The sequence below is a fragment of the Thamnophis sirtalis genome, unplaced genomic scaffold (assembly GCF_051295495.1).
Source record: "Thamnophis sirtalis isolate CommonGarterSnake01/CBP01778 unplaced genomic scaffold, rThaSir2_p1.2 scaffold_3, whole genome shotgun sequence".
Taxonomy (NCBI): Eukaryota; Metazoa; Chordata; class Lepidosauria; order Squamata; family Natricidae; genus Thamnophis; species Thamnophis sirtalis.
Genome location: NW_028261383.1, coordinates 129,013,203 through 129,028,443, shown reverse-complemented (window position 1 = coordinate 129,028,443; position 15,241 = coordinate 129,013,203). Strand labels below are relative to the sequence as shown.

At 41.0% G+C, this 15,241-nt stretch overlaps 1 protein-coding gene across 6 annotated transcripts in view; it reads left to right on the top strand.

The window, feature by feature from the left end:
• SPAG9 (sperm associated antigen 9) overlaps positions 1 to 15,241 on the top strand; it is a 107,310-nt gene that overhangs the window by 42,501 nt on the left and 49,568 nt on the right. For all 6 annotated transcript variants that reach the window (XM_087710038.1, XM_087710037.1, XM_087710036.1 and 3 more), the window contains 6 exons: positions 620 to 741; positions 7,061 to 7,118; positions 7,768 to 7,920; positions 8,003 to 8,054; positions 8,736 to 8,866; positions 12,134 to 12,190. In XM_087710038.1, the coding sequence (XP_087566164.1) occupies positions 620 to 741; positions 7,061 to 7,118; positions 7,768 to 7,920; positions 8,003 to 8,054; positions 8,736 to 8,866; positions 12,134 to 12,190 (573 nt within the window). The remainder of the gene's footprint in view (positions 1 to 619; positions 742 to 7,060; positions 7,119 to 7,767; positions 7,921 to 8,002; positions 8,055 to 8,735; positions 8,867 to 12,133; positions 12,191 to 15,241) is intronic.

The following is a 15,241-nucleotide window of genomic DNA, read 5'->3' as shown; positions in this document are numbered from 1 at the left end:
CAGTCAGTAGTAGCGTTCAGGCATTCTGTGGCACTCAGATTTTCCATTGACACGCTGGCCCAAAAACCTTTAATCTACCATGAAGGGCAAAACAGTACACGCAGTAGCCATCACTCAATATCTTCTCCTAAGGGTAACATGTCAGATTATTACGCTGCTTCTCATTTCCACCTGCTTAGCATGGAGAAAGATTGCAGGGTGTGGTGTGTGTGTGTGTGTAGAAATGAAAATGGCTAACTTGTTATGGTGGCAATGTGGATACAAAACTCAGGAAGAAAGACAAATGAATCAGAGGAGCTTGTAACTATGCAAACATCAGTGTTGTGCAGGAGAAAATAGTATCTTGATTAATGTGCTTGTTATTTCTGCATCCTACCGGGAAAAGAAAGAGAAAGGAAAGTGGGAAGGGTGATTGCTGAATGTGTTGTTTTTGTTTTAGCTTTCTTAAATAATAAAACCATTAATTGTGGCATAATTGTTTATGCAGCAGAATTCACACTGTCTACTCCTTGAAGATTTAGAAAGTGTGCACATTTGTATACTGAGATGTAGACTGGAGAAGTTTTTTTTTTTAAAGATTTAATTCTTCTCCCTCCTACATTTGAATTTTATTGTGTAGCACTCCTACCAAAGGCATAGAGAACAAAGCATTTGATCGTAACACAGAATCACTGTTTGAAGAACTATCTTCTGCTGGCTCTGGTCTGATTGGGGATGTGGATGAAGGAGCAGACTTGCTGGGTGAGTATTTTTAAAAAAAACTGTTTAGAAATTGTGAAAGCAATTTACAAAATAGTTCAAAGATAGAATTGTAAGAAAAAAGTACTCAAGATATTTCCATACATAAATCGTCCAGTGAAGAGAGTTGAAAACATTCACTATTTACCTTTAATGTTGTCATATGCTTAAATGTTTGCCACACAAATCATATTTATGGCTGTACTTATTCATTAAAAAAGGTTCTTATTAGCAGCCAGTCTTTCGGCCAATCATCTGGGAGATTTGCAGCTCAAATAGTGGGTAGTGATGGTGACCATATTGTTTATTTCATTGTGGTGCGATTTTCTTAAACCTTCCAATTGCATGATTATACTTTCGGTTGCTATTTATATATGTTAGATGAACATCGCTAATATTTTACATTTCTTCAACCTTACCATTCAGTTTCCCTCCCACCTCCCCCAGTCTGGTTTTGTTTATGTGGGTGAGGAATCTTTTGGAGGATAGGCGGAAGAGAAAGGAGGAGTTTGTTTTAAGAAATCTGTAGCTTTTTACCTATAAAAGAACTTCCTAGATGCCTTTTCTATCTAGGAATTAATGGGGAAGGTAATGTTTCCCCTGTTTTAAAGTTTAAAAAATGCAGTGATTTTGACATTAGTACAGTAATTATCTTGAAATGGGGAGTGCCCTAAAAATCTGGTTGTTCTCTCACGCTTTGAGCTGAGGTAGCTGAAACCCCCTCATTAAATAGAAGGTAATGTTCTATGTAATCATTAAATAGACATTAATGGGATATTTGGGATGTCTGCTAGGTTTGCTATCTTGCTCCTTTTTCTTTTTCTTTTTTTCTAGATTGTTTGTTGTTATTTCTTACATACAGGTAGTCCTCGACTTACGACTACAATTGAGCCCAAAATTTATGTTGCTAGGTGAGACATTTGTTAAATGAGTTTTGCCCCATTTCACGACCTTTCTTGCCACAGTTGTTAAATGAATCACTGCAGTTGTTAAGTTAGTAGTACAATTGTTAAGTGAATCTGACTTCCCCATTGACTTTGCCTAAGAATGTGGCAAAAGATGGTTGCATGACCCTGGGATACTGCAACTGTCATAAATGTGAGTCAGTTGTCAAGCATCTGAATGTAAATCACATAACCATGGGGATGCGTTCATAAGAGTGAAAAGTGCTCATAAGTGACTTTTTTCAGTGAGGTTGTAACTTTGAATGATCGCTAAATGAACTGTTGTAAGTCCAGGACTACTTGTATTGCCTGGTTGTTGTCGGATGTCCAATGTATTTGGAGATGGCGGCATCAGCAGGAATAAGATGTTTAACATGTTTAACATGCCTTAAAATGTCAAGTGGTTTTTTTTTAAGTAACATATCTTTTGTTGTACAACTGGAATGTATGTGAGTTGTTCCTTCTTCAAATATTTCTCCCACCCCAAAATTCATGCGAAGAATACACTTTCTTCTATTCATTTGAAAGTATATATCTATGTTAGGGAGAAAAATACAGAAAAATACTAATTTTCCTTTCTCTCTCTCTTCCACTTCTCTCTGTAATTTAACTCCTCGTCCCTGGCTTTGTTTGCTTAAAATAAAACCCAGAAGTGAATAGGAGATACTTCCAATGTTTTATAACTTATCCCATTTCACTAGCATCACTTTGTGTTATGCTCATACTGTTTCTGCATTTTGTTAAAAATAAGACTTTTGAGCCATTACGGTTAGTCCTATAATAGATATAAGCTTTCAAAAAGGCACTTCATAGTGGCACCTTATTAGTATGGTCTCAGTTATGTTATTGCTGTTTAGAGAAGTGGGGAGTGGCTTTGAAGAGAGGAGAAATGGCTCTAGTAAAAGCACAAAAAAGAGATATGTTAGAGACTGCGACAATTTCACTTTTATGTCAAAATAAGTAATTTTAAGGGTATATTCAAATAGATCATTAATGCAATGTTAAAATGATCAATAGGCATGTCATCATTTGTAATATTACCCAGTTGTAACCATGTACTTAATTACTTTAGCATAGATTGTTTCGTATTTGGATAGTATGTGTAAGTAGACTACCAATATGCATAATGTATTTCTATAGAAGCCCAGCTGTACTCAATCTGAGGGAACACATTTTATATGAAATGTTTTGTATTAGTAGTTTACTGTGCTGTATTTTGGCATGCTTTTGCAACATTAGTTAAATGGGATTCTCCAATTTGCTTTCTCTTGGGCTGCTTACCCAGGAGAATATTCTGGTGTGTATCCTTTTTATATATTTGAAAGTGATTGTTTTGAAGTTCCGCATTCTTGGCTGTTGCTTTCATAATGTCTGTTTTGCAATTTGTTTTGTCTAGCACCCTGCCTAGTGTTTTTTAATTTATTTTGCCTGATAATTATTCTCTACTCGGAATACCAACAGTTAAAAGTGTTGTTCACATACTTGAAACACTTCCTTCTTCAAAACTGAAGTATTCTAAAACCCCAAACTTTGACTATTCATTAAAAATAGTCTTCCTTTCTATGGTACTGATCCGAATTCTGCCAGTGCAAACAGCAACCGGGGGAAATAATTGGGAACAAGCACATGGCAAGGAGTAATCTTTCTGAAACTATTTTCATTATTCTTTGAGCTCTTCATGCAGGACAAAAGGCTGTTTTCTAATCTTTGAAACTCCCACAAACAGGAAACACGCTGTAGGATGAAAACTACAAATGCTGGCTAGTTGGAGGACAAAAAGATTAGAATGTGATTATGCTACCCTGGCAAAATGGACAGAGAGTGTTCCTGCTTCCCACATAGAAAGCACAGAATCTGCGGATTTTAAAAAAATCTATAGACTTGAGCAGTACTTTGAGTGTGTCTTATCAAACAAACAAACTTCTGCCCATGGTTTATATTTTTCTATAGTGTAGCCTGCTTGTCATATAATTAAAGTACGGGTGTCAAACTCGCAGCGTCACGTTGCCATCATGTGAGGTTTTGCAACAGTTTTTTTCACTTCGCTGAGCTGGGGTGGATCTGCACATGTCACAAATAGCCCGCAGACCGCCAGTTTGACACCCCTGTATTAAAGCATCAGGTATTGAAATAAATTGTACTGAATGCATAAGAATTTCAAAAGCTTATTTTTGCCTTGCTCAGCTAACTTTTGGCATAATTGCTCACAGAATACCCTCCCTGCAAGAATTTCCCCGTTCCCTGAGGGAAATTTCTGGTGTACAAGCATAATAAATACCAAATAGCCCATTTGCTGTAGAAGTTATTTAAAGTTTTGTACTCTGAAGTGTAGGCAAGGCTTTTGGTGAGGAAAGTAGCTTTGTTTAAGCCTTAAATAAATGATGCACAGATAGTCCCAGTACTTCTCATGTTGCAACAGTCATTAAGTGGGTTCACCTTGCTTAATCACCCCCACCCCCCTGCTCTCCCTGTTACAGAGGTGAAGTGGAGCTTGGGGTGTCTAGAAGTGAGGAAAGCTTCAGTAGACCTAGCATAGGCCCAGACCCACCTGCCTCAGTCTCCCCCAAGGTTTTCCCCACTCCCTAAGACACTCTGTGCTCTACTTCCCAACATTAGAAGTCCCCATAGCCCTTGGACTTCTCTTTCCCCAGGTCCCCACAGGCCTTTTCCCTCCACACTAGTTCCTATAGACCTTTTGCCTTCTCCGCACCAGGCCCTACCTGTCCTCCCTACCATCTGTCACCCATTGTGCACTTACCTTTCATAGATATCCAGCTCCAGACTTGTGGATTTGTAGCTGCTCCGAAATGGCAGCTACTATAGGGACACAGCCATGCGGCCCAGTGATGAAGCAGTCTGTTGTGTTTTCCTAACAGAGCTTTCTGCAGCACTGTGTGGGTTAGGGAAGCAGAGCAGACTGCTTCATCTCTGGGCCACATGGCTGTGTCCTAGAAGTGGCTGCCGCTTCAATGTGGCCACAAGCTTTCCACAATACTGCACACAACTGACCATTTTGTCCTTGGGGCACATGACTGCATGCTGGAAGTGCCTACCATTTGGATGCAGCCACAGTTCCTTGGTGGTTGCTCAGAAAATGGTGGCTCCTTCTCGGACCCAGGGACACTCAGGGATGGAATGACTTGCCCTCTCCTCCCCCCCCCCCCATGAGGCTGGAACCCCAGAAATCTGTGGGGGCCTTGTGGAGGAGAAAACAGGCCCAAGGCCGGTAGGGAGCCAGTGGGACAGGATGAGGGAGGATAGGCAAAGGAGAAGCCAGTGCAGCATCTCTGAGGTCAGTCATAAGAACAAATGACTATGGAGCCACTGTAGTAGCCATAACGTCTGGGTCATAAGTGGTTTTTTGCCACTGGGAACAGGGTCATAAGTGGTTTTTCGCAGGTGGGTCTGTCATAACTTTGAATGGTTGCTAAGAGTCTGGTCATCAGGCTAGGATACCTGCACGTATTGGTCTCATTTCCCATCATTTCATGTATATGCAGTAATATCAACCATTTTCCTACCATTACACATTTTATGAAGCCAGATATTCCTATTAGTCTTTTGCTGGATCTTTTAAGGTACATTATTAATGGCTTCTTTTATTTTACCTATATTAAATATGAATGGAGGTACATGTGGATAACTGCCAATTCACAACCCAAAATAATTAACCTATGATTAGATTCGTGTAAAAAGGCCCAATTAAAAGTCAAACATCAGACATGTTCATATTGTACTGCACCCTTTCAAAAGATAATTCTTGTAGTAATATGTAGTCTTCTCTATCTTGCATTCCATTAAAATATATTCAATTTTGATTCAATGGAGCAAAAAAAAGTAAAAATAAAGAAATATTTATGGTTAAGAGCATGTTCTACAAGAAAAAGTTTTAAGTATTTTTTACTTTAGAAGAATTGGAATCTGATACAATGTTTTAAAAAAATAAGCATGGTTTAATTCAGTGATTAATTCAGTGATTTTGTTGTTGGGCGCCAAACATGTGCAATAGTGTGCACGCATGTGCCGTAATACATGCGTGCCCCCACATGTGCAGGTATGCACAACCCCCTCACGGGCACTGAACTTCTCATCTCCAAGCTGAGCTTGGTATTTCCTCCACAGAGCCAGGATAGGCTGTTTTCGCCCTCCCCAGGCTCCAGGAAAGCCTCTGGAACCTGGGGAGGGTGTAAACGGTCTCCCTCAACCCTCCGGAAGGCCAGAAATTAACTGGCTGGTGTGCGCATGTGCAATGGAGCTGATGGCTTGTGTGCCGGCAGATATGACTCCGTGTGCCACCTGTGGCACGTGTGCCATAAATTCGCCATCACAGGCTTAGTTGATGAGGTTTGTAATGACTTGATAAGGGCTGTTTTTTTGTGGGAAATTACTTGGAATCATCTCATTAAACTGTGTACCATTTCAGTCATTTAAATGCCCCATTTATTTAAAAACCCTAAAGAAAATTATTGAGGGGAAAACAAAAGAGGACGGGTAATCCAATGTTCACTTCTAAATTCATTTGCATTAAAGGTAGCAATGGCTGCTATTATCAGCTCTGATAGTGAAATCAGGTTTTACCAGTATTTCTGAATACTACCTTATTGGGGATGGGATATTCTCCCTTTCAGACCTGTTGTGATCTTTGGAGAGAAACAGCTCTCTTTTAACTGTTTGTTTTGCTGCTCTACATATCTTACTGCAGCCATTTAATGCTGGCTTTACCCTGAAATCACCCCTGTTTCAAATTCTCAGCCTTCACTGTTCTGTACTTCATTTTTACTGTTCTCATTACATATTTCTTCTTCCTTTTGCTCTTCATGGAATGCATGGGCTTTAAAGACCATGATTTCTTTGGTAAGGCATCATCTCATTTACAAGAGCTTTCTATCATTTGAGCTTCTTTTATTCAACATTTCTTGTGGTGTCACCTATTTTTGAGTATGAGATTACATAATGTAAAGTTTTTCTGTTGTTTTACCGTGGTTACCAAATGGAGATAGAATTTATTTTGTTTTATGTGCTTGGACCGAAAGTATTTTGCCTCTCTCCTTTGGGTTTCAAAACTGAACTCCACACTGGATTCATTTACAACCTAAGAGCAAAATACTTTATATCTGATTTTTTTTTCTGATCAGTGGTTATGATCATAGTGCTCTGATCACAGAACATCCTTGCTTGTGAAATTATTTCATTTTATTAAGGATACAAATTTGTACATATTTCTATAAGATGGGAATGAATGAAATGTCTTGTGCAGTAGAATTGTGAGCTCCAGAGCATTTGCTGAATATACTGATCAGTGCATTTGTTAAAACTTGCAGTTGTTAAAGCACATTTCTGTCTTTTAATGTTTGTTTATTCTCTACGGTTTTTGAAAGGAATGGGACGTGAAGTTGAAAACCTTATTCTAGAAAATACACAACTACTCGAAACCAAGTGAGTAATAATTTCTCCATTTTAGATACACTAACCTGTTTCTTTAATTAAACATGATGTTGCATACTCATGAGATGCTGTCTGATAAAGGATAAAATAATTTCCCCTAAGTCAGGGGTTCCCAACCTTTTCTATACCCTGCACCCCTAAAATGCTTCTGATATATTCTCACAACCCTTACAAAAATGAATAATTATATACATATAATTATGCATATACACTACAATTTTGAAACTTCTAAACCTAAGTTTTTGCACCCCCTGGAATATCATCTCGCACCCAGAGAGTGCGAGCACCTCATGTTGGGAACCCCTGCTGTAAATCTTGTGTGTAATGGCACATGTATACAGGCATAGAATTTTGCGAAAGAGGTAGGGTAACTGGAAATGAGGATTTTTTACTTCAGAACATGAGAGTGTACAAGATTTTTCTTGAAAAGACCTTTCTAAAGTACATTGGCTTCACTTAGCAAAATAATAGATTATTAGAAAAGTAAAATCAGATTTTTATTTTTGCTTCTTGTATATTGTATGTATTGCATGCATGTACTTTATTTATTGTATATGTTGCTGTGATGACGTGAGAGTGACATTATTTCTATCAATGAATATTGCTAAAAGTGATTTAATTGTAAACATCTGTGTTCTAGAAATGCCTTGAATGTGGTGAAGAACGACTTAATAGCAAAAGTTGATGAACTGACATGTGAAAAGGATGTGCTGAAAGGAGAATTGGAAGCTGTAAAACTAGCCAAACAAAAGCTTGAAGAGAAGAATAAGGAGTTGGAGGAAGAGCTTAGAAAGTGAGCATGAAATTCTTGAATGTGTTATAGTGAGTTTCCTAGAAGAATTCTTGGACTAATTTGATTAATTCCTCTTGTCTAGAGCCCGTGCAGAAGCTGAAGAAGCAAGGCAAAAATCAAAGGAAGAGGATGATGTATGTATTCATACTAATAACATCGGATATACGTTTTCTCTTATTCTTACAGAACTATGGTGGGGTTGATTCTCCTAGTTTTCTGCGGCATTATTGTAGAGAAATGTGAGTTTACAGGTTGCTTGTATACCCCAATCCTGTAACATACTCTGTTGTGGGGTGGGAGGAGAATCAGAGATTCTGAAAGATATTAACATGTTTTTCTCCATTTGGGCCAAAACTGGTCACGAGGCCCTTTTTCCCTCACTGCTGTCAATACTCACACTTACCTGTAAAGCTCTGAAATGGTAGTCCTCAATCTGCAACCATTTATTTAGTGACTGTTTGAAGTTACAACAGCACTGAAAAGAAGTGACTTATGATTGTTTTCGATACTTAACAGCTATTGCATCATCCCTATGGTCACATAATCAGAATTTGGACGCTTGACAATTGACATGTATTTATGAGGGATGCCAAGTCCTGGGTCATATGATCACTTTTTGTGAGCCTCTTGATAAGCAAAAGTCAAAGGGAAGTCAGATTCACTTAACAGCTGTGGCAAAAGGTTGTAAAATGGGACAAAGCTCATTTAACAACTGTCTTGTAAGCCGAGGACTACTTGTACTGTAAAACTGTGTATGCTTTTGTGCTTCCCAGTCTACTTGATTAAGCATGTTTGGTATCTTTTCAACCCTGCAGAGTGATATTCCTACTGCTCAGAGAAAACGATTCACACGTGTTGAGATGGCCCGGGTTCTCATGGAACGAAATCAGTACAAAGAAAGGCTAATGGAGCTTCAAGAAGCAGTGCGATGGACTGAGATGATAAGGCAAGTGCAATTTTTGGTAATATTGTAGACCAGTGGTGGGATACCGTGACTGACAAATGTGTGCACGACAAAATCACGCCGACAAAACCGCGACGAGAAAACCGCGACATCATAAACGTGCCCACAACAATGCGCTGACAAAACCGGCCTACAAAAGTGCGATTTAAGTTAAGGTAAGGGTTAGGTTTAGGGTTAGGTTCAGGGTTAGGGTTAGGGTTATTAGGTTGTTATTAGTTCTTTGTTGAAGGCACGCTTTTGTCGGCGCGCTGTTGTCGGCACGCTTCTGTGCTCATTCGTTGGCGTGATTTCGACCTTGCGGTTTTCTCACCGCGGTTTCATCGGTGCGCTTTTGTCGAGCACGCATTTGTCGGTGAACCATGGGATACAACCAGTACACCCCGGTACGGTGCTCCAGAGGGCCCGCCCGCCATCCTTACCTGTATTTGAGCTGATTGGGGCTTCTGCGCACGGAGCGTACGGCGCCTGTGTGACGCTCCGCCCAGCAGCTGCAGCATCGTGGGCGGTAAGTAAGCATGTGCGTGCTGCGCCCGTGCTGCACCCATGCATGTGGTGGACGCTCGGCCCCGTTGCATCGTACTAGTTGCAACGGGATCTGGGACCCACCAGTGTTGTAGACAGATTAATATACATTTTGTTTACTATGCATGAGAAAAATGCTTCTTTCTTTCTAAAATTCTTCACTATTTGTTTTTTTTTACATAAACATTTCACAAAAGGAATTTATTTAAAAAAAAACATCACTGCTAAAGGTTAACAGAATTATTATAACATACGTTTTTGTGGTGCTTTTATAGATATAAACAAGTTTAAGATTATTTTTTGTAGGCAAATTTCCATCAGTGGACAAGATTAATTTTTGTCAATTAATTAACTTTAAGAAAATGAATTAAAAAGCATCTAACAATAACAAATGACATGTGGAAACATTGCAAGAGAATGATAAAATGATCCAGGTTTTATAGGCATCTCTCATCATTTGCTTAGACTATTTTTAAGGACTGTTCTAAAGGCCTTCAGAAATGTGTGTTTCTGTGTGCACATCAGTGCGTGCACACCCTTTAAACCACTGTTGACTCCTGGCGACTGCCTGGTCATGTCCCTGGAGTTTTCTTGATAAGATTTCAGATATAGTTTGACATAACCACCTTCCTAGAGCTAAAAGACAGAGTGACTGATCCAAAGTTAGGGTTAAGAAGGTCTCCATGCATAGAACTCATGGGCTCCAGGTTTCCAGCCTGGCATCTTAACCACTATACCAGACTGGCTTTCACTTCAGAAATGAGCTATGAAAAACAGCATAAGTGTGGTACAGAAGAGGAAAAAATGGGTTTTATTATTTTATGTATTCTGTTGAGATGGAAGAAGTAAAGAACAAGAAGCAAGAAAGTTGTTGCAGGAGCAGCAGAAAAAGTCGAAGCACCAAGAAGAAAAGCAGAGTGGTAAAGTAAGGGAAAGAGAAAAAGGAATAGCTAACTGGAAAGCAAAAGTGGATGTGGCACTTGGTCCTTAGAAGTTTGATCCAGTTTCTGCTGTGGGAGTGGAGTAGCTTCGTAACAGCTGTTTCTTGGGAGGGATACCACTGGGAAGCAGCATGCCATTAGTAGAAAATAGGCCTAATGCCAGGTTGCTATTTCTGAATGAAATCTGTTTCAGATTTAAAACTGGCCAAGTTGGTATTCTAATTGCAGTAAGACAGATGACATGATCACTCTAGGAATAGATTACTGATTACAGCTGTGCTTCTGGTGTAAACGAACTTGACATGGAGGCAGTTAAATAGTAAACTCTAAACCTATCTAGGTCCTGTTGTACATTTGGCTGGCTTTGACCTTGTTGCATAGAGCTGGACATGCATTATAATTTTCAGAGCATAGAATGTTTTCTGCTGGCCATGTGTGCGTGTGTGAGTGTGCGCATGCGCGCACATATTTATGTAATTCATAGGCCTTCAGATTAATTTAGGAAAAAACTTGCATGATAAACAATTCAAAGAGGTAGCGGTTCCTCTTCATTCAATGTGCTCAAGTGAAAGCTATGCAGACATCTGTCTATGAGGCCTTAATTTAAATTCCTGCACTGAGCAATGGATGGTTTTGGTGACCTAAATGTCCTTCCGTTTCCATGATTCTATGATAAATATGTTGATTAAACATCTGTTCCACTTACTGAATACTATAGAACTTGTGGTCATAGCCATAATTCATTCTATAACTTGGGTTGCAACCCAATTTGGTTGAGACCCGAAATTTGACGCTTACAAAAAAAATGGCGGGGAAGGGGAAATCAGCCGCGAAAAAAAGTGGACTTTTTTTTGTTGAAACCCCATTTGGTCATGGTCAGAAGCGTTCGTGACCAGAGGTTCTACTGCATAAGACCATCCATTTTTGGCAGTAGGCATGCCAAGATACCTTTCCACGTCTCTATTTGGCTTTTCTCAGCTCCTTTCTGATCATGTTCTTTTTAAAGTGGTACCCAGTTGTGTGTGGACACTGAATTCAAGTCAGTGTTAATTCTTGGTTGACTGCTTGGATAAGCCCTTGCGGTTTTCTTGGTAAGATTTTAGAAGTTTGCTTCTTAGGGCTGAGAGGGAGTGACAACCCAAGGTCACTAAGCCAGCTTTGTGCAAAAGGCAGGACTAGATCTCAAGATCTCCAAGTTTGTAGCCTGATGCCTTAAACCCTACATCAAATTGGCTTTCTCCAATTAGTTTGAACTATTTTTTTTTAAATTTCTATTTAAGGTAAACTATATCATCCCTATTTTGTTGCCATCTTGTGGCATGATAGGTTACTGTTTAGCAGTTAGTTTTTACAGAAAACAAAATCATTCATTTTTATGATTAGGTTGAATTATTCTGCATGAGGAAAATTTTCAGTTACAAATTGCAGCAAAACAAATTCATTTTGTTCTCATGTAGTAGGTATACTTTCAACCTGTACAGGTGATTATTGTTATTGTTGTGAGTTAGTTATTGTATCGGATGGTTGCAATTACTTTTCATAGGGGATACAATTGAATTTAAGAGGGGATACAACAGTGCACAAATGCTGATTTTCTTCAATAATACCATATCCTCATGTACAGCTGTGGTAGGTTTTTTTTTTAGTCTAAATCTCAAATTCTGTTTCAGAATTTGGAAAATTGTTATTGTGGATTTACTTATAAAATGCCAACATGGTTCCAACTGTATGAAATGCTCAGGTGTGAGAGATGTTATAAATCTGGGCTTTTTATTATTTTCTTTAGGGCATCAAGAGAAAATCCAGCTATGCAGGAGAAGAAGAGATCGAGTCTTTGGCAGTTGTAAGTATAAAGATACAAATACTTGCATTTATTAGAAATTATATTATTACTCATTTATGGACCTTTAATTAGTAATGACTACCCATTGTTTTCTTTTATTGTCTAGTATGCCAGACAGGTAAGATGTCAAAGCTGAATTATATTGTAAGATGCATCCTGAAACACTTATTACGCACTTAGCAGAGAAACATAATTATCTTTCTCTAATTGTGGCAGTTTAAAACCATGCTATTTGTATGCTTACTGACTTCAGTTCACAAAATCTGTTTGAGAGGAGTTCAGATTTTTGCTTCTTGCTGTTTACTACTAAAGCTATAATTACTAAAATTGTACACAAGAGATTGCATGACTGTCCTGTGTCCTCAGAGGTTTATATTTTATTTTTGTGAGGAATAATTTAGGATTATTTGGTTGATGAAAATGTTACAAACTGGAAAAATTGCAGGGCTCAGCTGCTAAAGATTCATAATCCTGCAGGTTTGTGTCTTCATAATACTTTTATTGCTCCTCATGTTGTCTGTTCTTACTTCTGCTGTGGTATTGGACTGATATACAGGGATTATAAATCTCTACTACCAAGACTGATTTATGAACATGATAATCCAGTATGTTTGGATATATACCCCCTGATTTTAGTTTAACTAGACATGTTTTGGCTAGTCTGTTATTAAAAAAAAGAGATGAAAACAAGATTTATTGAAAAAGTAGGGAAAGAAACAAGAGGAAATGGGTGAAGGGAGCAACCTTCAAAGATGTAACAGTGAACAGGTCATGAATTTCAAAAGTTGAGTGCATTCTGAAGTGCATGTGCCACTGGCTGAGACTGCTGAAGTTGGGGCAAGCCCACTATAGAAACCTGGTGACTGGGATGGTGGGGGCAAGAGAGGTAAGCCCCATTCCAGCAGAGCCTCCACTTGAGGCCAGCTGATGTTGGCAATCCCAACAGAGGGGAGATGAGACCATGAATGTCAGAGGGAGACAGCAATTCTGGAATACAGTGGCCTCTTCATCTTGGCCATGCTGTGCACAGCAGCGAAAGGACAGAGATTCCGGGTAGGGGAGATAGGTGGGGAGGGTTGAAGCTAAAGCATTCTCCTGTGTGCTGCTTGGGGAATCCAATCATGGGTTAACTTTGTCCATTAGCCTAGAGACTGAGTATGTAAATTTTGACCACGCCTCCTCTGACTGGACCGGGTCAGTTTTTTTTACTCAGTCCAGCCTAATGAGACGCATCTCAATTTTCTCTCTAGACTAATTGACAAATTTCATCTTCTAATTGGATTCAGCAATCACATATTGCGGTTTTAATCTGATCTATTTACTCAGAGATGGAGGTGGCAGTTCGCTGCCAGCCCAGACCCTCCCCACCGTCGGATCTCTTGCCTGGGATCGGGAGCTGCGAGGTCCATAGGCTCGTCACGCCGGGACACAGCAGCGGCACTTCCAAGAGCGGAGTTTGGTGTTTTTCCCCCCCCCTCGCTTTTTGTGCGCGTCCTGGGCTGGTGCGCCGCCCTGCGCCGTTTCACGCCGGGAGCGACCCGCCTGCGCGGCACAGTTCACCCCAGGCATCGTCCCTTGCCACATGGCGTTTAGTTGGACGGAACAGTGGCCGATTTTGCCATGGGGCTTACAGCTTGCAGGATCCCCGGGCATCCATTCAGGGCCTTGGCGGTTTGAATATTCGCGCCATCTGGGGCGGTCGCCATTTTGAATCGGGATTTGCGCACACGCCGGAATCTGCCGGAGGAGGCAGGGCGTGTAATTTTGCGCCCAGGTATTGGCGCCGCCCCGATGGCCCTCCTCTTTCCCTCACTTGCAGCTTGCTGAGTCAGTGAGGAGGTCGTTTTTCAGCACAGCTTCTGTTTTTCACGTGGCGCTTTGTGTGGTGGAGCAATTCGTGGCGTTTACTCATTAAATGAGGTTGAGCCTTTCCAAATCCCTATATCTCATTGCAATGGCAGACCAGTCTGTATCCAAAGGTACTGTGGAGCCCACTTTTGAGCCCCATTCCCCTGGCGAGGGAGGGCCTAGCCCAAGGCCCGGCAGGGCCGTTACTAGGGCCACCAGACATAGGCCTCGGGCCTCATCCGCCATTAGGGACAAGTCCCATAAGCGCAAGGATAAGATCAAGGCCCCATCTAAGGCCTCTGGGGCACCTAGCAGCTCACCCCCGGTGCTGATTTCGTAACGTGCTTCCCCAGTGCACCCTACATATCAGGGTTGTTTTCCTGATATCCAATTGCCTCGGGCTCCCATTTCTGCGGAAGGGGTTTTGGGGCCCCAATCTCCTCCTCCCATTTCGGATCTAAGTGTGGCTTCGGCCCGCTCGCCCCCGCATGCAGGGCCTTCTGCTACGTTCACTCCTACTGTTACAGGCCTCAGACCAATGGAAGGCCAGGATTTGGGCCTTCCTCCTGACTTGTACCAATTGATATCTGCAGCTATTTCTAGGGGGGTAGATGCGGAGCTGCATTGTAGAGCCCAGGTTCCTAGGGCCACTGTGGCCCAGACTGGCCCTGATCCCCAGGCAGTGCAAGGGGATTCATCTATTCCTCAGACAGACCCACCTTCGCCTCTACCCTCAGTCTATAGCGAGGAGTCGGCCTTAGTGGAGGAAGGTGAGGTTATAGATAGGAAGTTTTCCGATGATGAAGGACTACCCCTGGATCAGCCTACTGCCCCTGGATTGTTCCGGCACTCTATTTAAGTCATTACTGTATAAGGCTAAAACCACCACCCACATGGGGGAGGCAGCCTCTAAGGATAGCACAGCTGTGGGGTTAGATGCAACTGAACGCCTCTTTGCTGAGCAAGTGGCTTTGCAGGATGTTATTCCCTCACCCAAACTCTTTCTAGATCTGATTCAAAAGCAGTGGGATTAACCCATCCAGCAATGGGGATAGGAAAGTGTACACTTCTACTCCAGAATTGGAAGGTCTTCTCCAGTTCCCCATCGTAGATGCTCCTATTGCTGCCCTCGCCTCTCCTGCATTGATTCCACCAGAAATTTCGGAGGATTTGAAGGCAGAGGACCGTAAGGCCGAGACAGTC